Below are 21,560 nucleotides of genomic sequence, written 5' to 3'. Positions count from 1 at the left end.
GTACGTATTCAACTAAGAAATAATTAGTGATATCAAGATGATGAGTCGAACCTTAATGCATGCAAAAATAGATACAAAGCATGAGAATGATAAAAGCAAATATGATGCTATATAATTACGGTATTCATTTAAATAAAAAGAAGAAATAAATGGGAGTTAGAAGACATATATCAAATGTTACAAATTTGCCCTCGCACAAGAGGGTTCGAATGTCTTAATTAACTAATTATTACAAACATAAATGGATTAAAATCCATTTCCATGCTTCAAAAGGAACTAGAAGACAGTTTCTAACACCTCCGATGCAAGAGCTGTCATATGGCTTCCAAGCAAAATCAAAATAAGACTAAGTAAATGAAAGAAAACTATGAAAAAGTTAGTGTATGCTCATCTTCCTACTCATGGAATAAGGATAAGACATCCATTTCCATGGATCAAAAGTGAAACTAGAAGAGAGCTTACAACAACTTTAAGGAAAAGAGAGAATCAAGAATCAAGCTATCTATTTAAAGCTTTAAACACACAACTCGCCAAAAATTGTCGTTAACTCCTCTTTTAGTCATGGAATAAGGATGAGACATCCATTTTTATGTTTTGAAAATAATCGAAAAGAGAGTTTTTCAACACTTTTGACACGGAAGCTATTACCTAGCTTCAGGGTGGACAACAACAATAGTATGAAAGTAAGAAATTTATTGCTAGTTAAGTAAACTTGTGGCGGGGTGGCTAAGCCTAAGCTCTAATCCTCCCATGACCATAAGGTTCCAAGACACATAATGAAAACTATAACAAAGTAAAACAATCAACTCAAATGAATTGGCTGCTATATCCTAAATACGCCAAATCCGTGAGGACAATTACAATAATACAAATATCATATTCAAAGCGTAGGAAGTAAGAGCACATGTATCGGGGAGGATGAAGACCCTATTAGAAGCTCATATTCAATTCATATCACACAAAACTAATCTAAAACAATGCCAAAAGTGCTGAAATTTAACTAGATGAAATGAAAAGAAAAGAAAATATAAAAAAAATGAAAAAAAAGGGTGCACAACTAGTAAGCTAGCCAATGGAAGGGTGGCTAACCCTCTCACTTTTAATAAAGTTTTAATCACATTTTAAGCTCAAAATAACTTTGAAATCAATATGTAAAGACAAGAAAAGAGAGAGAGAAAAGGTGATTAAAAAGTTCAAAGTTCACATCTTGAAAGAGAGGAAGATCTTCTTAGTTAACAAACCTCAATCTAAACACCCTCAAGTATCTAAAAAAGTGTTCAAAACTTCAGCAAAAAACTTTAAGTTTAAGTTTTAATGGCGTATCTATAGTATGTCTATATTCAAGAGGATAGAGAAGTGTGTTAGACAAGCTTTTAAGTCTTTAGCAATTTTTTCTAACCCCAAACTCTAAGGGGAGGTGCTGTATTTGTAGAATTTTAGCTTCTCACGTCGGAAATATCTCCAAAGAAGACAGCTAGTCTAAATCCCGTGCATGGAAGCAACCTGCTGCTGCAAAATATTTGCTACGCTGAACATGGCCGGCCGGCCCAATGAAATTGGCCTGCTAGCTATTTGTTGGTCTGCTCTTCTTTGAGTAGTCAGGCCAGAAAAAAACAGCTTTTGGTCAAAATGGGGTGCAAAGGTTAGGTTCTAAAGCTCAAAACCGAATTCTTTTGCTGAAGATTCGAAAGATTGCACAGTGTAACATTTCATCATCGAGTGTTCGGAACGAAACACTTAAGTCTTAAGGGTGGTCAAAATGGGGTGTTTACAAGCCTATTTTACTCCAAGCAATAGAATTTAGAGAATGATCTCTTTTTTTCTTTTGACAATTTCTTTTGAAATAGTTTTATTTGATTATTTCAAGTTAAACTAACACATTAAAGTGCATTAAATTTTCAAGTCAAGTTTGATATATGTTTTTGTAGGTTTTGTTGAAGGAGTAGTTGATATGATTGAGCAAGACGTTGGGAGCCAAACCAAGATTATATTACTCTTTTTTTTCTTTTTCTTTTTTCCTTCATTTCTTTCTTTTTTTGAAGACTTGAATCTTTTAGTACGATGGATTTTAAGGATGATTGATGGATATTTGTTTTGCATGTATGAAAGTTTATAATTTGTTTGCACACTTATATATATACATATGTATGTGTGTGTGTGTGTGTGTGTGTGTGTGAATATAGGTTAATATTTCTATTATAAATTTAATTAATTTGTTAATTTTGTCATTTTTCATTAAAAAAAATTGTTAGATGCTTGCAATTGGTTTTTTTGTTGTAGCAATCGTATATATGATTTTTATATAAATGTTTATTTGTGATGGTTAAAAAAAGTCGCTATTTTTTTTTTTTGCGACTGTAAAATAGCTGTCGCAAAAAGTAGTTTTGGCAGTCACAAATAACTTGTGACCATTGCTTTGCCATCGCAAAAGATCTTTTGCGACTGTATTTTTATTATCTGCAACGGCTTGTAGCGGTCACAAAAAAGTACTTTTTCTAATAGTGTTATGTAAATAATTATTGAGGATAAAATTAAGTTATTAATTAATATTCTATTTTTATACATAAATTGTCAACTCTCTATTTTTTCAAGTGTTTCTTGTATAGTAGTATAACTAATTCTAAACAATTATTTAAACCATTTTTATTTTATAAAATAATACCATATTGTTTGATATTTGAGCATGTTATGCGTGAGTAATATTCTGTGATCATATTATAAATAATGACAAGATTGCTAAAAATCATGGTTTCAAACTGAACCAAACCATATACTGCTCCGGTTTAGTTTGATTCCAAGATTTTCATAGTTTGGCTTGTTTCCCAATTTCTTGGAACCGTAAGTGATGGTTTGATCTTGGTTTACTCCTAAATTGAACCAAACTGAACCATGCTCATCCCTAATTGCAAAGGCCAATTGGATTGGAAATTGTGTAATGTCCCAAACTTCTAGCACAAATGATAACACAACAATCATGGCTCTTTCAAGGAAATAAAAATCTCCAAACTTACATTACATGACACAATAGTTCTTCATGCAACAATACATTAATCCAACAACAAGTAAATAAACAAATAAATACCCCCAAGGGTTTACAAGTTTCCAAGGCTAGAGCCTAGTTACACAAAACGGTTATTCAAATCTACACAAACACAACCCTTGGCTTACACACAAAGTCACAGCAAAATGAGAGTATTGTACTCCCAAAACATATACTTCCACGCCCCTAGTTGGGTAGGATCACCACATCTTTTCTTGCACAAAAATCCCGTAGAGTGAACATAAAGCCCAGTAGGAAATTCTTAACAAAGTATATACATTTTATACAAGTCTCAAGAGATGAAATGCACATGCCATGCTATGCCCTTTTTGAAGATAAATCACATTTTCATCTTTTGAAAACTATCATGCTCAATGATATCATGCAATTTCAATTGTTCAAAACTTAACAATTTATTTCAAGGGCGGTAAATATGACTCTGGTAATCCCTAGGTTGGTGTCTGTAAGTAAACTATACAAGTACTATCAATTTGTCATTTTTACCAGCATTGACTGGAAGGCTCGACACCTATAATCAGTCATTTTTACCAGTATTAACTGAAAGGCTCGACACCTATTCAATTTTATCTACACCACTTGTCAAGACTTACCACCGTATTTACCCCAAAACCAATTCATGAAAACTTGTTTCTCAACATTCTTTTCTCAATGCAAGTTTTCAAATCAACTTTCAAAGTTTAATGTGATGAAATGAATTGATATGACAATAACACAAGATGAATAAAAATACTTTTATTCCAATTCATCATCGAAGCAATAACACAATTCCCTCTTATCAAGTAGCCTAAACAATTAGTCATTTTAAGACTATTTCAACGTTTTGAACAACAATTTCCAAAATGAACAACAATTTTCATATTCCTTGAAATTCATCATTTATATAAATATAAAAAAGAGATTTTCCAAACATCCATTTATTTTGACACACAAAATAAACATAACAATATCATTCATGGATTTTCAGTCTCTTTAAAAAAAATCCCCAAGTTTTAGGTTTTCTCACCAAAACTATACAACTCAAATCTTTTGAAAAAAAACTTTCCAAAATCATCTCTTCTTCAATCAACGAAGATCAAAACTCATAAGATCATTTTAAAAGAACAAGAGACAAACCCACTTTCAAAATCGCTTAACTTCTTGAATTAACAATTAATTTTCAAAGCTATAGAAGGATGATTTCGAAAATCATTTAGATCTTGCAAAAATATATATATAACTCTAAGAAAATCCTTAACTCAATTTTTGAAGAAGAAATGAGATGAAACCCCCAAATCAATAGTGTCGAAACTCAATCTTCATCGCACACAATGAAGCCCTCGAGATGATAACAAACTTTGGTGAAGAACTTAGGTCTAAATCCCAATGGATTTGGAGAAATCAAGGAGAAAAGATGACTTCTAGAGAGAGAAGCTCCCGATCTGGAATTCTAGAGAGTTTTAGAAAGAGAGAGGACTGAAAAAGCGATCTGAAATATCAGATTCACGAACTAATATAACATGGTCCGCTCAAGCGTCAAATACACTAACCCAGTACTTTTGAAGACATGTCAAACTTTTGAAACCAAACATTCTTCGCTCGAGCGGACAAGCAACTTCGAATGCATTTTGTATTTTTGCTTCGGGGGTGCTGCCCCTTGACCCCGCCAAGGCACTGCCCTCGGACTCACCAAGGGGCACTGCCTCCTCGACTCCCGCGAGCTGACCGGGCAACTCGATCCCCAACCGGCCCAGTCAAAGTTGCAAAACATGAAAGAATGATTGAAATCGGGATCACTACAAATTGTCTTCTTCTAATTAGGAAAGATGAATGAGTCCTGGAAGGTGAGAGAATGATACGTGGAATCTATTAGGGATTGACCCTTCCTAATTAGGATCGTGGGACACGAAATAACAAACAATAAAGATAAACGAATTAAAGAAATCATACATACATAAGAACACTAGGATTTATGTGGTTCACCCCAAAATAAGGTTATGTCCACGGTTGTTGCGATATTCACTATAACAAAAAAAATAATGGACTCTCTTATAGAAAAGAGGTGTTCCCCTCATCTATTTATAAGTATAGAATTAGGTAGGGGTGGTCGCGGTTCAGTTTTGGATGGTTTGCGGATCGATTTGGACCCACCTGCATGTGTGCAGTTTGGGGAAAATTTAAGCCGTAACCGCCTATAGTGCGGGTTACAGTTTGTGCGAATAGGCTTTGCGGATTAGACTTTCTTCTTTAAAAATTTATTTTGGAGTCTTTTTTTTTTCCATTTTGTAAATAATTATTTTGGGCCTTTTCCCCCCCATTTTCTAAAATACTCCAACATTAATAATTAATGAATTAAAACTTATAAAATAAAAACACAACAAAATCAATTCTCAACACAAACAAATCATTCAAAATCCTAAAATTTTAAATCAAATCATAAACTAACACAAGCACATCTTTCAAAATCCTAAACTAGATCATCAATCTCATTCACTATCTATTATCCAACAATACAATTAAAGTAAAATCATTCAAAATCCTAAGCTTACCTAAAACTAATTCTTCATTAACTTTTACATTCATCCAAAATGAAATAATGAAATAACAACGGTCCAAGTTTTTTTTTAAAAAGAAAAAAAAAAAAAGTCTAAGTACGGGCAGGTTCTTGTGGGTAAAGGTTAAACCCACAACTCGCAATCATGTCATATTCCAAATTGCATCCGTCCGTATTATGTCTGTGAAACTACCCATTTGTATGCGGATCGGTTCGAGTTGGGCGAGTTGAGCGGTTCGGATAACCATATGCCCAACGCGGAAGCAACATGGAAATTACTAAACTACCCGAAAAATTCAAGGGAGGCCACCCTAAACCTCCTTTTTCCCTGACCCCTCTTCTCTTGGAAGTAAGCCCCTCCAAACCCCCCATTGAACCTAGGGTTCAGTGAACAGTAATTATCATGATCTACACGACCCAACAATCAACACTGAGTCATCGACATTAGAACCCGAAATCAATCATGCCTCAATTATTTTATCTCTCATTTTTTCAACTATGAGATAGGATCCATTACATAGACCTTGAGAGTAATTGAGATTTCTTAGAATCATTATAAGTGCTTCTTTTTTGGAAAAATTATTGGTTAGTGTAAGGATGCCACGTGGTCATGCCCTTCACCAATTACAATTTACCATACCCCCCATTTTCCTCAATCACCCAACAAAAATTCGTTGACCCCATCCCCTCCACCAATCACAATACTGTTAGGGCACCATGTGGCAGTGCCTCAAGACCAACCAATAACTTCTCTTTTTTTTAAGTTCAAGATAGTAGTTTGGAATTCTTGAGAAGTTCAATGAGTGTAACAATTCTAGTGGATTCATATGTTGTTCAATGTTACCGCTCTCTATTGGACATAATGTATTTGCAATTTCATATTTTTGCGATTCTCCAGGCAACATAGACAACATGATGGCATTCAATTCATCAACATTGGTATTCTCTGGTACCTTTAGATAAGAGCTATCATTGTATCTAATAGTCAATTTTGGATATATTGCATTAATCAACTTAGTAAAACACGTTGTCCATTTCTAATATGGAATTCATTTGGAATTTGAATCCAGTTTTTTTTACCACCTTTAGTCAAAGAAGTTACAAGTATCTTCCCATCACCAATCATCAATATCCAATTAGCAAAATCACTAAGTTGCTAATGTATTTGAATAGATGTGTTATAAGTCATAATACGCATGTTGGTCCTTAAAAATGATTCCAAATATTCAATTCCTTCAATGATGCTAACAGTGGTTTCTCGTCTAACTTTTGGTACTGCAGCTAAAATTTACCTAAGGCCCCACCAAATATAAACAATTTTTCACCAAATACTTAATCATTGGAACAAAATTTTGTGCCCTTCAATATAACCCTAAAAGTATGATCAACAATTTGAATGCATGACGATGTTGCATTGGGCATCATCCTATATAATCAACGATTCCTTTTGAATCGATTTAGCTAAATTTATTTGTTGGCTAATATTACAACTCGAGTACTCATCTAGGTTAATTGGGATTTTAAAACGTGAATGCACCATCCTACCTCTTAGTAATAACAAAGTAACAATGGTTGACGATGCAATTGAGAGGGAAATTTTTCTTTTTGATTTGAATTTTTATTTATTTATTAATGTTCTCCACAAATATGTTTTTCCTACTCCAACACTCCCATATTTGAAAAATAACCCCCTTATTTTCAATTGTATGCATCTATTATGGTATCATAAACTTTTAATTGATCAATATTCAAACCAAAATGTAATGAACTGAATAATTGATCAATATTCAAACCAAAACTTTAATTAAGCACTATCATACTCCAATTTTTCTCTAATGAGCCTATTTAAAATAAAGTGAGTACCTTGTAAAAAAGGTAATAGAATATGTGAAAAATCTTTAAGATCTTTCATTTCTGTTCTATACATATTCAATTTCTCGCAATTTAATTTTGTTCAAACTAAACAAAACTTTATAACCAACAAAATACTGCATTATTCATAAAAAAAAAGAGCCATTATATTTCAAATAACATACAAGTTAATCAACACAAAATAAGTTACATAACGAATTTACCCTTGAAATGGAAAATTTTCCATTTGAAAAGGAAATGACATATTTTATTGTCCTTATTTAGAACAAGATTCAAAATTTAGGATTAAATATAACATGATTGAAAGATAAAGTGTCCTCAAACTACAGGAACTATTAGTGTAATTCGGCATTGACAAAAATATTTAACAAATGAAAAAATTGAAAAAAAGAAGAAGAAAAGAATGAAGAACAAATCATTATTAAAAAAAAAAAAAGATGTGAGAATCTAAAATATTTGCACCTTGCATGGAAATTTTAAAAAAACATGGTTACAATTACACTTTTGCCCCTCCAGTTCCTTTCACTCATCCCTCTCTCTCTTCTCTCTTTCTGTGCATTCTCTGCTCACTATAAACCTTAATCTGGTGTTGGCCAACCCTTCCAGTGTTAGTATGCCCTTTCCTACCTCCCATACCATCACTAACCACGCTCACAGCCTCTCTCGTCCTTCTCTTCCTCATCCTACCCCTTTCACTCTTCCCTTCATCTTTTCTCTTTTCTACTCATTCTCCACACCCTTAGCAAATCCTAACCCTTTCAGCATCAGCTTCCTCTTTTCCCACCTTCCCCACCGCCACCAACCAATTCCTTGACCTCCTAAGTCTCCTTTCAAGACATTATTTTTCTCTTACTCTCCACTATTTTCTTATTTATCTCTCCGCATTTTGCAGGCCCAACACTGACCTTGACGTCTATACTCTTACTATGAATCAAATCTGTTGAAACCTCTTCTATCATCTTCTCTCTCTCTCTCTCTCTCTCTCTCTCATCTCTCTTTTGCACAATCTCACTCTCTCATAGAAGTTGCGACAGGGAAGCAGGGAAAAATGGAAACATGATAAGGTTAAGGTTGGGTTAGGGTTGGAGGTGAGTTCGAATCATCTGCCGCCAATTCCTGTGGCACTTCCTGCCGCCCGCCAAAATGACGTCGTTTTCACTATATTTTTTCCTTTCTTATTTTCCTTTTTAGCCACTTTTTGTTTTTGAGCCCTAGCCTCTGAAATAGATGAATAGAGAGGCAACGATCTGGACAAGAGAGGTGATGAACAGAGAGGGCCGAGCCAATTTCCCAATGAGGCGACGGAAGTGAGGAGAGGCGGTGACAGACGAACAGAGAGAGGCGGCGAGAGGTTGAGCCGATTCCTTCACTTGTTTCTCCAACCCAAATCCCAGGTGATTTTTTTTCTATATTCCCTCACATTCTTTCTTGGGTTTTCTTTATTTTTCTCTTTTTCATCTTTGTTAGAGCATCTCTAACGGTTCAGTATTTTTTTCACCAAATTTGAGTAAAAAATGGCTCATTTTCTCAATCTGATATCAGTTGCTCCAACGGTGCATCAAAAAGAAGAATCATCCCGTGGGTCAACCGGTTGGTCGACCGGTTGGTCGACCGGTAAGGCAAATATATATATATATATATATATTTACCTTTTTGAACTGTTTGAACCTACCTAATCGTTGGTTCAAATTTTTTTGAACCATTTGAACCAGTAATTTGAACCATTTGAATCAGTTCGCAGGCCAATTTTTGAACCATTTGCATGAGCTGGTCGACCGGTTGGTCAACCGGGTGCTCGACCAGGGGGTCAACTAGGTGGTCAACCACCATGTGTAAAATTTTCACAAATTTTTGCTTTAACGGCTATGCACAGTGAATTAGTAAAAAGAGCAACCCGTCCTCAGTTTGGTGCAACGTTTGATATTTTCTCAATTTGATACTGTTTTGGTGCAACCGTTGGAGCACAAAAAGTAGCTTTTTTTCATCAAATTTGAATTTGATGTTGGATTTTGTGAACCGTTGGAGATGGCCTTAATGACTAATCGAGTTTGTGGGTGTTTTTTTCCCCTTCCTGTTCCTAATTTATCTGTTTTGAATTGATTTTCAATTTGTGGGTGTTCGTTTGTTTGTTTGCTATCACTGGTAGGTGGTTTAGGTATGGTGTAATGCTCATGTATATAAATTTATATATTTATGTCAATTGAATGGTTTGTGATTTGTTGAAATTTGTGATTTTTATATGATGGGTGTGATTCATTTTGATGCGTTCTAACAATTCTTGAAGATTTTGATTTGGGTTTTGAGATTCAATGCTCGAATTATCATTTTGGATGGTGATAATCTTCAATTGTTCTTAAAAAATTTGTCTTGTAGTTGGGTGGAATTGGGGGAAATGGTTTGTTTCCAATGGCCATTTAACCCTTTCATTGTCTTTAATGTAGAGTGAAACACATTAGTGTTAGCTAATTTTTACTTTTTGTCATCAATGACAAGACCCAATTTAGGATGGATTTTAGTTCCTCGTTTACTATTGGGTGTAAATTGAAAAGTAATCAGCCATTGCTGCTACTGCATATTCTTCTTTGTCCAGTTTAGTTGCTTCTGTGATTTTTAATTCCCAAAAACACTTTGAAAATAATACACATTATGTTTCTTAACTCCTACCTAATGAGTCTCTTCTCAACAAGTTCTCATGATCAGTGTGCTCTGATGTGACTTCGATAGACGACTCTGGTAAGTGAGGCGGGGGGAGGCGACGACCGACGAGGTCCCTTTCGTCCTTAGTGTGTGCTCTCACGCACTCACATGCATGTGCATTCTTGCATTTATATATGAATAAAATTAAAATGTCAAAATAATAATAATAATAATAATAATATAAATGCCATGCTATAAATTTATATCTCATTGGTGATACACTAAGTTGGTAGTTAGTTAGAATGTTCAATGGAGAAAATATATGACCTCTCTCTTTTCTCTGTTTAGAATGATCACATAGAGGCTCCTGAGGAGCAACCAAAAAAGACAAAGTTGCTTTTTTATTCATGTGGTGGAGCGTGTTGGAATGCTAGTTCTATGCTAAGGCCAATGATGATGTTTATGTTAATATTGGTACGTGGTTCATTTTGTTGGATAAGTGGTGAAAATTGTAACGTGCATGCATTATTCAATATTCACTACAAGAATTTACACATTTTGCGACCACTTTTGCCGACCAAAAAAATTTTGGTCGCCAAAAAATGACATTTGGCGACCAAATATCAATTAGTCGCGAATGATCATTAATTTTGGCGACCAAATATTATTGGTCGCAGAAGGTTATATTTTGGCGACCAAAAAATGAGTTGGTCGCAAAAAGTGGTATGCTTTTACTGACCAACTACAAATTTGGTCGCGGAAGGTCACATATTTTTTAGCGACCAAAAATTTAGTCGCCAAAAACTTATTTTCAGCAACAAAAAAAAATTAGTCGCCAAATTATATTTTTAGCGACTAATATTTTAGTCGCCAAAATTACTTTTTTTTTCCCTCTTTCAAATCTAACCGTCCATCTCTCACCTCATCTATAACAAACAAAAGAAAAAACCCTAATCGCTGTCTATACCTCACTCTCAGTCTCATCTCATCTCATCATTGTCTCTCTCACTCTCTCGTTTCGTTGTTCATCTTCATCTTCTGCACCGATCGGTGATCACTCTCATCTCATCACTGTCTCTCTCACTCTCTCGTTGTTCATATCATCGCACCGATCGTCTCACTCTCTCATCGCACCGATCTATTCACGGGTAAGCCTCTCTCTCTCTCTCTCTCTCTCTCACAATCTCTGTCTCTCTCTCTCTTGCCCCGATCGAATGTGAATCTGTGTTCTGTGTGTTTGTTAGACCAACAGATCTAAATTTGTGTTCTGTGTGTTTGTTTTGGTCTGAATCTGTTTTGGTCTGAATCTGTGATCTGAATCTGTGTTCTGTGTGTTCTCTGTGATCTGAATCTGTTTGATCTTAGATCAAAGGTAAGAGTATATGTCTGTTATCTAAAAATCAAGGTCTGAGTTATGATTCTAGATTCTTTAGAGTGATTTTTTAAATGATTAGGATTTAAATCTGTAAAAATTGAAAATTAAATTTGAATGTTTGTGTGGTTTGTGTGTTTTGGAATTAAATTAAATTTAAATTGAAAATCAAGGTCTGAGTGTTTTGGAATTGAATGGTTTGTGCTTAAGGAATGGTTTGAATCTGTAACTACTACTCTTAGTTGTTTTATATTTTCAGGAATTTTGAATCAATCTGTTATGAAAATTAAAATTAAATCTGTTTTTGGAGTTAATTTTTGATTTAACACATTCAATCTGTGATGAATATGTTTTTTAGGGCTGTTGATCACCAATATGAGGGTAATATCTTTGCCACAGCTGGAGCTCAAGTAGATATATGGGATCATAATAGGTTTTGAAACTCTACTTGTTTTGATTCTTTTTAACTTCCTGAATTTTTTCTACCTTTACATGCTATTTTTTCTCATTGTAAATAGGTCCCAGCCTGTGAATAGCTTTGAGTGGGGAAAAGACACAGTTATATCTGTTCGATTTAATTCTGGGAAACCAAATATCTTGGCCACATCAGCTAGGTATGCATGGCATTACAATCCCAAGATTTAAGTGGATGGTTTGAGTTCTAAAATTGCATTCTGAATTTATAAATTTCAGTTATGTTGCACCTTGACAATTCTTTTATTGTTTCTTGCCCCTGTGTTCTACTCTAATCTGATGTACAAGTTTTATTGCATGCTAGATTTTTCTGTATTCAGTATGGTTTTTATAGCAGTATGCATTTTTGTTTCGGAAGGAAGAGAGTGTTGGGTGGCTGTTGTTGTTGTGTGGCTTTGCTTCAGTGGTTTCGTTACATGTGGCTTCTTAGCTGTTGTGTTGTGTGGGTAGGGCCTAGGGCATGTCCCCTATAAACTTGTAAATTTTTTTGTTCTATTTTATGTCTTATTCACCCCAAAAAAAAAAAAAAATTCACCAACCGAAGCCAATTAGTTGTTCGCATTAGGCAATACCAGTGAGATTTTACTTCATTCTTTCCAAATGACCTAAATTTGAGCAAATATCAAAATGAGGAATCATTAAAAAGTGAGTATTTTCCTCAGCTACTTTATTTGGTAATTGGGAAACAGAGGATAGTCTATAAAAACCAAATCTTGAATCTTTTTTTTCTTCTATATTTTCTGAAATAATTTTTAGCTTTCACTGTGAATATTTCTTCTCCTCCTAAGTAGTTGCAACCTGGAAGGCAGTTCTATTATATTGAACAATTCTTAACCAAGATGAAATCATATTTTCAAATTCTAACTGCTCTAAATTTTTCTTGTTAGGTGAATATGAGCATTGCAATGCTTCCATTTTCACAAGAGTTTAACTGGAACGGTGCAACAGCTGGTCTCATTCAGTCTTCCTTTTTCTGGGGCTATCTCCCCACTCAACTTGACTCAAACATTGGCAGTTTTTGCTTTTTAGAAAAGGCAATTTTAGAATTTATGTAAAACTCCATAAAAGTGCTTTTTCTAACTTCCACCACCCACATATATGGTTCTAAGGGGTTTAAAATTGTTATTTTTTTTTTCACTAACTCAGAACTAGCAATTGGTTCTAATCTTCAAATGTCATTTATATGTTGTATCAACCCTGATACTTGGACTTTTAGAATTGTAATGCAGATATATCTAGCGTGCACACACATACTCACACAACCCTTCTTGTTTATCACCTATAGTGGGTCTTGGTCCTTTTATCTGGAAACAATTAACAGTCACGATTTTGAATCTGTATGTCTCTGGCTGTCATCATCTAAGCCAGTGGTTGAAATTGTAATCCACATACTTTGGTGATTGTACATTTGAAATAGTGATCAACTCTTCATTGCTCTTGATGAGATATTGTCCTTCCATGTAATTTATTTATTTTTATTGAAAGCAATTTACTTGGATTTTCAAAGCAATTTACTTGGATTTTCTGGATTGTCTGTTTGTTAATGTACTTCATTCATGTTATTGATAGAGATCATACTGCCAATTAGTGTTCTATCTTCTTGGTCAATTCCTTCAATGGTTGATGGCCTGAAACCAGGTCAAAGGAAGATCCTTTTCTGTTCTTTCAAGCGCAACTTTGTGAAGGAAGCAAAAGTTGCTCAATTCTCTGGTTATGTATCTGAGCACTCAGCTTACCATCATGGTGAGCAGAGTCTTGCCAGTACCATCATTGGCATGGCACAGGATTATGTGGGCAGCAATAACTTAAACCTGCTTTTACATTTTTATTCCAGAACTAAGGCAGGTATATGGCACCCATAATTATCTACTGGAGTCTGAGCCTCTCAATAATCTTGATAATGATGAATATTTGCTATTTTATTATTGATAATTTAATCCCTTTATTCATGTTTCATAATGATATGTGTTCTTGGTTCTGGCCAGAAGTAACTCGATTGCATTTTATTTCTTAATACTTTGCTTTAAAAGCTTGAAGCGTACTTCGCTGCCTTCACCCTATTGCAAGCTTACTTTGTGAATTGCAGTCATAGGTTCATAATTCTAATCAGGTTGAATACTTGAAATAAGTGATTTGTCCTTTCCCCAATATTTGCTTTTAAATGAATTATTTTCATTTTTAGGAGAATTAAGGAGTTGAAGACAGACATTGATGTTCCTGATGACGTTATTAATCAATTCAAGAACTTCTGGTTGAATTTCAAAGATACACCTTTAAAAGGTAAAAACATCTTATAAAATTCAAGAAGTACTGGTTATATATATTTATATACATACATATATATATGTTTGGATTCTATTTGCTTCTGCACCAAGTTGTTTAGGTTGCTGTTCTACTTTTCTAGTTTTGCCTAACACGTCAACGTCACCACGGGGAGGAATGCCATTCTGCGAGGTATATGCCCATAGATTTTTGGACTCTTTACTGTAAAGCTTGCAGGTGTTTATCATCCCATTTTAATTTGTCCCTTTTCACATAACTTCTAAGGTTGCCATTACATTGTGTGCTTCAGTTTTGGACATAAAAATAACTATATTTAGTGATGATTTTCCATCAATCCAGTTGCATTAACACTTATTGGAGGTGTGCAACATCCTGATGCTTCTGGGACGAAAGTTCGAGGAGAGTCTCATTTGCTTCTGGTTGGTGATCCAGGTGACCTTTTTCTTTTCATATATAATATACTTCATATTTTATAAGTAAATTCTTGCGTGCTTCCTGTGGCATAAATTTGAACAATTCAAAAGCAAAGAAATCGTGAATATAGTCGATCATTATTAACTACACTGCCCCACCCATGGTCATTGCTTCCTTAAACTTGTTTACACTTCTAGACTGACTAGAGTTTTGCTTTGATTTTGTAAATTTTAATTCAGTATTAAGTTTTCACTTGATAAACTCTCTTAAACCTTTGGAAATTATTCTACTTTTGGCGTTACTATAATTAAAACTGGACTAAAAAAATAAATCCTCACTCCACCCTATAATCAATCATGACATTTTGTTGATCTAGTCCATTCATGATTGACTAGACCTGGCATGGCACTGAGGATGCTGTTACAATTCTAAATACTGATCTTACACTACCATACATTTACACTAGTCTCATATCACAAATATATGTCATTTTTGCTTCATGAGCTAGATTGAAAATTGTAGCATGTAATTTTAATATGCATTCCTGTAGTTAGAACATTGAACCTGAAATACTTTCTTAATACCTCCTGGTTTTGGTATTATGATTACTTATTAGAAGTACAATATGCTAGAGGGAGTAATACTGCTAAGTTATCTTGTGCAAAGTACTGTAAAATTATGTCTGCTTTTGGGCTACAGTACATATATATTTAAATCGGATGACTAACTTGAGCAAAGGCTATTTTCTGTTCACAGACATCTAGATGAAAACAAGTAACCTAATCTTTGTGCACTATGCCAAAGGTTAGGTGTGTACCCAATCTTTCCCCTCCTAAACATACTAATTGGGCGTTGTTTTTTTAGTGTTGGTCTTGAATAAATACCAATCTAAAATTTTTATTTCATAATTTGTTTCAACTGCTAAAATGGTACAAAAACTGATGCATTAAAGCTTCTATGTAATTCTATAACTCTACCAGGTACTGGAAAGTCTCAATTCTTGAAGTTTGCTGCTAAATTGAGCAATAGATCAGTTATTACTACTGGTTTGGGAAGCACTAGTGCTGGATTGACAGTTACTGCAGTCAAGGATGGAGGTAACCTTTGTTGACCTTCTGGCTTAATAGTTATGTTTGAACTTGGGTCAAGTTTGCAACATATTTGTTGTTTTAGGTGTCTCTTTATTTGCTTTCTTTGTTTCTTTCATCAGATAATGTGCTTTGTAGTTTTATTTCAGCAGAAGTTATGTAGCTGTTTAGTGAGGCAACTGAAAAATTTATACTTCCCTAATTTAGAATGTGTTTCTCCCTTTGATTGATCCCATGAAGGGAGCTTGACATGAAAGGAGTTTTCATTAAGATTCTCAGTGGTCAGTGTAAGATTTAGTCACTTGTTTGGTGCTGGAATACATTCTTTTTCTTGACTGAGCTATGGCAAATGGTTTGCAACTTGCATTGTTGTGGGAATAAGCCAGGAATGACTACTGGTGGGGTGTAAAATTGTCATAACTATCATCCATCTCCCTCCCTCCTCTGCGTGTGTGTTTGGTGAAACCTGTTGTTGTGGTTGGATGACTTTGGAAAGTGAGAACATATCTCCCCGTATCAAACTACATAGGATATTCCACTAAACTATAGTTCTCTTGTTGTACTATAGATCTTTTTGGCATCACATGAGAAAGTCAATTTGTTTGAGAATTTTCTTTTTGAAATCCCTGGAAAGTTTTTCCTTGGACCTGCCTTTCACTAAAAGATAACATATATGGAAACTTCAGTTCAACAAAATACTGAATGTATTTACTTATAGAACAAGAAAAAGAAAACACTAAACGCATTGATTGAACTTTCAGGGGAATGGATGTTGGAAGCTGGGGCCCTTGTATTAGCAGATGGTGGTCTTTGTTGCATAGATGAATTTGACAGGTATGACTACTACCTTTGAATGGCTGCATTAAAATTTTCTTTGCTGTAATCAACATTCATAGGTGTTGGAAAGATTGATATGCATTGTTGGCCCCCTTTCCTAGGCTTTTGGGACTAGTGATAACATGGTAACAGAGCTTAGGTTAAGAGAGGTCTTGGATTCAAGTCTCTCCATTTGCATTTGTTTTTCCGTTTGCATCATATTTTTTTACTTGTTTGGATGTTTGGTGTTGGAAAGCTTGATATGCATTGTTGGGCTCTTTTCCTGACATCTTAAGCTTTTGGGACTCATGGTGCTCTAGCAAAAATAAAAAACCAACTTGAAACTTATAAGCACATCTTTTACACCAAAATACAGGATATAAAATTGGTTCTCCAGAGGTTTGCTAGCAATATCATTTTCTCCAATGGCTTGAGAGATCCTTACAGCAGTGGAGGGTAAACAAAATATGCATTTTGATTTTTGTTTGTTTTCTTTAGTCAATATATATATATATATATATTTGTTTTTAATGTTTTACTTAACACACTAATCTTTGTACCTATAACCTAGATTAACTGTTTCTCATCTTAAATTTTAGGGTATTGGAAGACATATCAGATAGTGTTCTTGCTGTTTCTACAGTTAATGGTAATTGATCAAGGACTCTTATCACGCAGACAACTTAATATATATATTTACTTGTCCATTTGTATAAGTTTATGTATATAAAATTAAATCAAAAAAAAAAAAATTAAATACGCATGTTGGTACAATGGGATCCTATTTTATTTTTTTGTACTGTCCATTTGTATAAGTTTACAAACATAAAATTAGGTTACAAAAAAAAAAAAAAAAAGAAGCATAAATTAACATGATAAATAAGTGGTCAATATTATTTGATTGAATAATTAACCTATATATGTATATATATTTGTAAAAATAATGTGAAAACTAAATGGCTCACATCTTTTTTTTTTTAATCAGCAAAGAAAATCTTTATTGATGATGAAACCATACATTACATTATTAATTAGTTTTTGTTGTTTAGGTTTGTATATAGAGAATTATTGGATGACTCTATAATTGCTGATGCAACTTGAAAGATATGTGATATTGAAATTCTTACAAGTTAATTATTGAGATTAGTGTAGAGACCAAAGTTTTATGTGCTTCATTAGAAGTTATGACTTGGACCTCTTATTTTCCTTCATTGTATCAAAAAAGAGATATGTTATAAATATAATTTATATATAAAAAATAATATATCTTATTTACACCTATTTATTGGAAATCAAAAAATCATCACTATGGATCATATTGGGAGGAGTATTTTACAGAGAACAACCAAGAAATTCCATTGAATTAAATGACCTTTTTATTTTTGGTACAATTCAATGAATTTACTAGTTCCTTTTAGGAGGCTCATTATCATATCATTCTATATGAATTTGGTTTTCTCCTTATTTTACATTTGAGAAATCTACTCACCCAAATTTTTTTGTCAAGAAATCTCCCCAGAAAGGAAAATTGTGTTTGAGATTTAGTTGGTGTATTGTAGGGTCCATGCATGGAATGAATCTGGATTTTAATGTTTTTGGGTAAAATTCTGGATATAAATTTTGGGTGTGTAATATTAGTGTTCTGCATTGTTATAGTAAAATGAATGGATCTTGTTTCTTTTTATTTATTTATTTTATGGTAATTATTTAGTTGTTACTTTAAGATATATTTTCACATGTAAGTGTTGCAGATATATTCATCTCGCCTGGATTCAATTCCTCCTAGATGGGTCCTTTTTGCACATGGGTTGCTTCTCTTCCTATATCAAGTCTGCTTAAATTTCCCACAAGCAGTGTTATCATATGCTTCTGTCCTGCTATGTGCTTGCAGTTTATGTTCATACTTGCTTGTCTTGGATGGCTTGATGAATTATATCTTTTGGGTTTCATTAGTGTTATCTCATTTATTTCCTTGTGCCCTTTTTTCTTTTAAAAAAATTTCCTTCTCCTCAATGTGATGGTATGACACCTATAATGATTGCTCTTTCGTCTTTTGCTGTCATTTGTACTTGGTGCAGATAGAAATTGTACAGTTCTACACGATTAATTGTAATGTGCTAAGTATCCTTGAAGGTTTTAACTTAGGAAGGAAAATACCATTCTTATTGTCTTTAGTAGAAAGTAGCAATTCAATAGCTAAGGCATGAACGTTATGTGATTTACTTTCATACAATGGAGTTTAAACAAAAGTTATGTTATTTTATTTTTATTTTTATGTTTTTGATGCATGGATCTAAGTATCTTTTCAATAATATGAAAAAGGTTGTCCTTTCTCTCGCTGATATTGTTTTCGTGCCTATATATAAAAATGCAATTTGAACCTATCTACTGGTAACCTGCCAGACTTTAATGGTTTTTAATAAACTGATTGGCTCTATGTAAATACTTTTGCAATGTGCAGCAAATGATTGTAGTTGCTGGAGAAACTTATTCCCAGCTAATGATTGTAAAAAATTCCCATCTCTGAGAGTGAAACTTACATGAGAGTGGAATTTATACATGTTTCTTAGTTTTAATACTTTTGCAATGTGCAGCAAATGATTGTAGTTTGTGGAGAAACTTTTTCCCAGCCCATACACAGGGATGGTAATTGGCAAGTTGACCAAATTTCAGGGTAATTTCACCAGACATCAAAAGTTTGATCTGCACTCATTGAAGCCATGCAATCTGCTGCTTAGGGCTACCTTTTTGTAAATGGAACTTATATATGGCTCTTAGTTTTATTAGTTTTGTGATGTGGGACTAGTGATTTCAGTCATAGGACAAACTTAGATATGGTAAATGGCTTCAGCTTGGGTATAGAGTTTTCATTTTGTAATGTGGTAAACATATTTCTGCAATTTTTTATCCCACACCGCACCAGGGACAGAAAATGGAGGGCTGAGCCTTATATGAAAGGAAGTAACATCCTTTGCTTCTTAAACATCTCATGCTTAGTGAGTTACACGTGCTAGAGGCAACATTCAGGTAAAATATTGTGCGTTGGTCACGGACTATGGGAATATTTAGAAGTTCTGCTAAATGCCAATCGGGCCCTGCTCTTCTTCATCTATTTTATTAGCCCTGACCTACTTCGCGCTATTTCAGATTCTGATTTCTAAATAGATTTGAAAATTTTAAATTTGATATGATTAGACAACTCTTTGCCCATGTGTGTAGATAAACGTGTATATATATATGCTTTCACATTTTACTTGTACTATGGCTGCTTGATTTGCATATACAATTCTATTCTAGAATTAGTTAGATATATGTTGCTTTTAAACCTCATTTGCTCAGCTACATTGGAAAAACCAATAGAATGAAAATGTTTTTGTGATCTTTCTATATATGACAAACTGTTTCCCATAGAGACATACTTCATTTTTACCTTTTGGTTTTGGGAAAGAGAAAAGAAACATTATTTACTTCTTTTCTGTGACTGTTGTGTTGGATTTTCTTTCCATTAGTTGGTCTTTGGATGGGGAGTTTACTCCCTTTCAGAAATTTCTGTTTTGACCTTCAAACCACTGCCAGACTTTTGATGCTGTTGATGGGAAGCAAGCAGGACGGACGAGTTCCTCTAGTCCACTGGGGGAGCTTTTTCTTTTATATATAATGTAGAATATTGATTGAATTTTTTCTTGTTATAAAACACTACTGCAGGATGTGATGCACTTGCCTGTGCGGTATGTACTTCTGTTATTGTCTTTGGTTGGCCATAGCAAGTGTATCTCTTTCATATTTTGTTGATGATGTTTATCAGTTTGCGTCCTTGGCCTTTGGGAGTATTATTATGTCTGGAGGGACTACTTTCTGGTTCCGGGTGATAATAGTTGTTCTGTTTTATTTGGCAACATGGGAGCAGTAAGCAGTCCAACTAATACTGGTTTATTACATTCTGCCTTGTTACGAACACTTGATTGTTCATTCTTGCACACCTCTTCTTTTTTCTGTTCTTTTCTTTGTTTTTTGGATGGTGGATGCTTCAGTTATCATAATATTTCCACTTTCATTGTAGGCCAATAAAGTTGCTTTGCCATGCTATTTCCATTTCTAAAGGAATTTCATAGGGAGATGGACTTTATATAATTAACTTGCTTGCAACATGATTAAGGCCATGAAGGGGCTATACTTGATTTGGCACAACATTTAGATTTGAATTCCTTGAATGGGAGCCATTTAAAATGTTTTAATATTTAATGGTTAAAAATTTGCTTTGTGGCACTGATGCTTTTGATGCAGTTTATATTTATAAGATTTATTAATTTATTTAAATCATAATATCTACATGTTTTCAATGTGAAGTTATATTTCTGTTTTGCCATTGATTTTTGCAAAGATACGGGTTTGCAATCCAGTGTTGCTGCCACTATCATGCTTCTTTGATAAATTTTTCAATTCTATTTCTTTATTAGGTGCATTATATCACTACTGCTTTGATGGATGCGAAGCTTGGCACGGAAGGGCGCAAGGATCTTTTTGATTGGCTATCAAGGCAACTTAGTGGATTAAGCAATTTTCCTGATGCTGTAAATCTGAATTATGTATTGTTTCAATTTGTTATGCTAGATGGATGTGACTTGTGAATGAAAACTTAGAATAGTTGTATTGTGTCGAATGTTAATGATTCAGTTAACTTGAATGATGCTTTAAAATCATAGGTTTATTATGGATTGAATGAATTATTAGGAATTACAGGTGTATTGTTTTCCTGCTTTGGCGACCAATTTATTAGTCGCGACAAATAAATTATTTTTTTTCGCAAAAAATGACAATTGCCGACCAAGAGTTTTGGTCGCAAAAAATACATCTATTGCCGACCAAAATAGCTCTTGGTCGTGGAAACTCACTTTTGCCGACCAAAAGTTTTGGTCGCGAAAAGTAACAAATGGCGACCAAAACCTTTTTTGGTCGTGGAATGTCACAATTGACGACTAAACTTTTTGGTCGCGGAATGTCACGATTGGCGAC

The 21,560-nt window shown here is 34.1% G+C and overlaps 1 protein-coding gene and 2 long non-coding RNA genes across 10 annotated transcripts; 2 read left to right on the top strand and 1 right to left on the bottom strand.

Annotated features, from left to right (window-relative positions):
• Nucleotides 1-11,010: 11,010 nt before the first annotated feature.
• On the top strand, nucleotides 11,011-14,260 carry LOC114263626 (uncharacterized). 2 transcript variants are annotated; one of them, XR_014350487.1, is made up of 4 exons: nucleotides 11,011-11,248; nucleotides 11,831-11,905; nucleotides 11,991-12,086; nucleotides 14,129-14,260. It is a non-coding gene; the product is annotated as an uncharacterized LOC114263626 (long non-coding RNA). The 2 variants fall into 2 exon arrangements; XR_014350486.1 differs by lacking the exon at nucleotides 14,129-14,260 and adding an exon at nucleotides 12,834-13,456.
• Nucleotides 14,261-14,378: 118 nt separating this feature from the next.
• LOC145807417 (protein MOR1-like) lies at nucleotides 14,379-21,182 on the top strand. 7 transcript variants are annotated; one of them, XR_014350481.1, is made up of 8 exons: nucleotides 14,379-14,445; nucleotides 14,569-14,661; nucleotides 15,624-15,740; nucleotides 16,493-16,565; nucleotides 16,924-17,003; nucleotides 17,147-17,196; nucleotides 19,142-20,453; nucleotides 21,005-21,182. XR_014350481.1 is itself a non-coding variant. In XM_082905579.1 (7 exons), the coding sequence occupies exons 5-7, from the start codon at nucleotides 16,553-16,555 to the stop codon at nucleotides 21,173-21,175; spliced, it is 234 nt and encodes a 77-aa protein (XP_082761705.1). In that variant the 5' UTR covers nucleotides 14,379-14,445; nucleotides 14,569-14,661; nucleotides 15,400-15,452; nucleotides 15,624-15,740; nucleotides 16,493-16,552; the 3' UTR covers nucleotides 21,176-21,182. The 7 variants fall into 7 exon arrangements, 2 of the variants coding, with proteins under 2 accessions (XP_082761705.1, XP_082761704.1); XR_014350484.1 differs by lacking the exon at nucleotides 16,924-17,003; XR_014350482.1 differs by lacking the exon at nucleotides 19,142-20,453.
• LOC145807418 (uncharacterized) lies at nucleotides 18,885-20,997 on the bottom strand. Its single transcript, XR_014350485.1, has 2 exons — nucleotides 20,684-20,997; nucleotides 18,885-19,945 (listed from the first exon to the last, which is right to left on the bottom strand). It is a non-coding gene; the product is annotated as an uncharacterized LOC145807418 (long non-coding RNA).
• Nucleotides 21,183-21,560: the final 378 nt, after the last annotated feature.

Source organism: Camellia sinensis, chromosome 14 (assembly GCF_055761805.1).
Source record: "Camellia sinensis isolate YWXY chromosome 14, ASM5576180v1, whole genome shotgun sequence".
NCBI lineage: Eukaryota > Viridiplantae > Streptophyta > Magnoliopsida > Ericales > Theaceae > Camellia > Camellia sinensis.
This window is presented reverse-complemented; position numbering and strand designations above follow the sequence as displayed.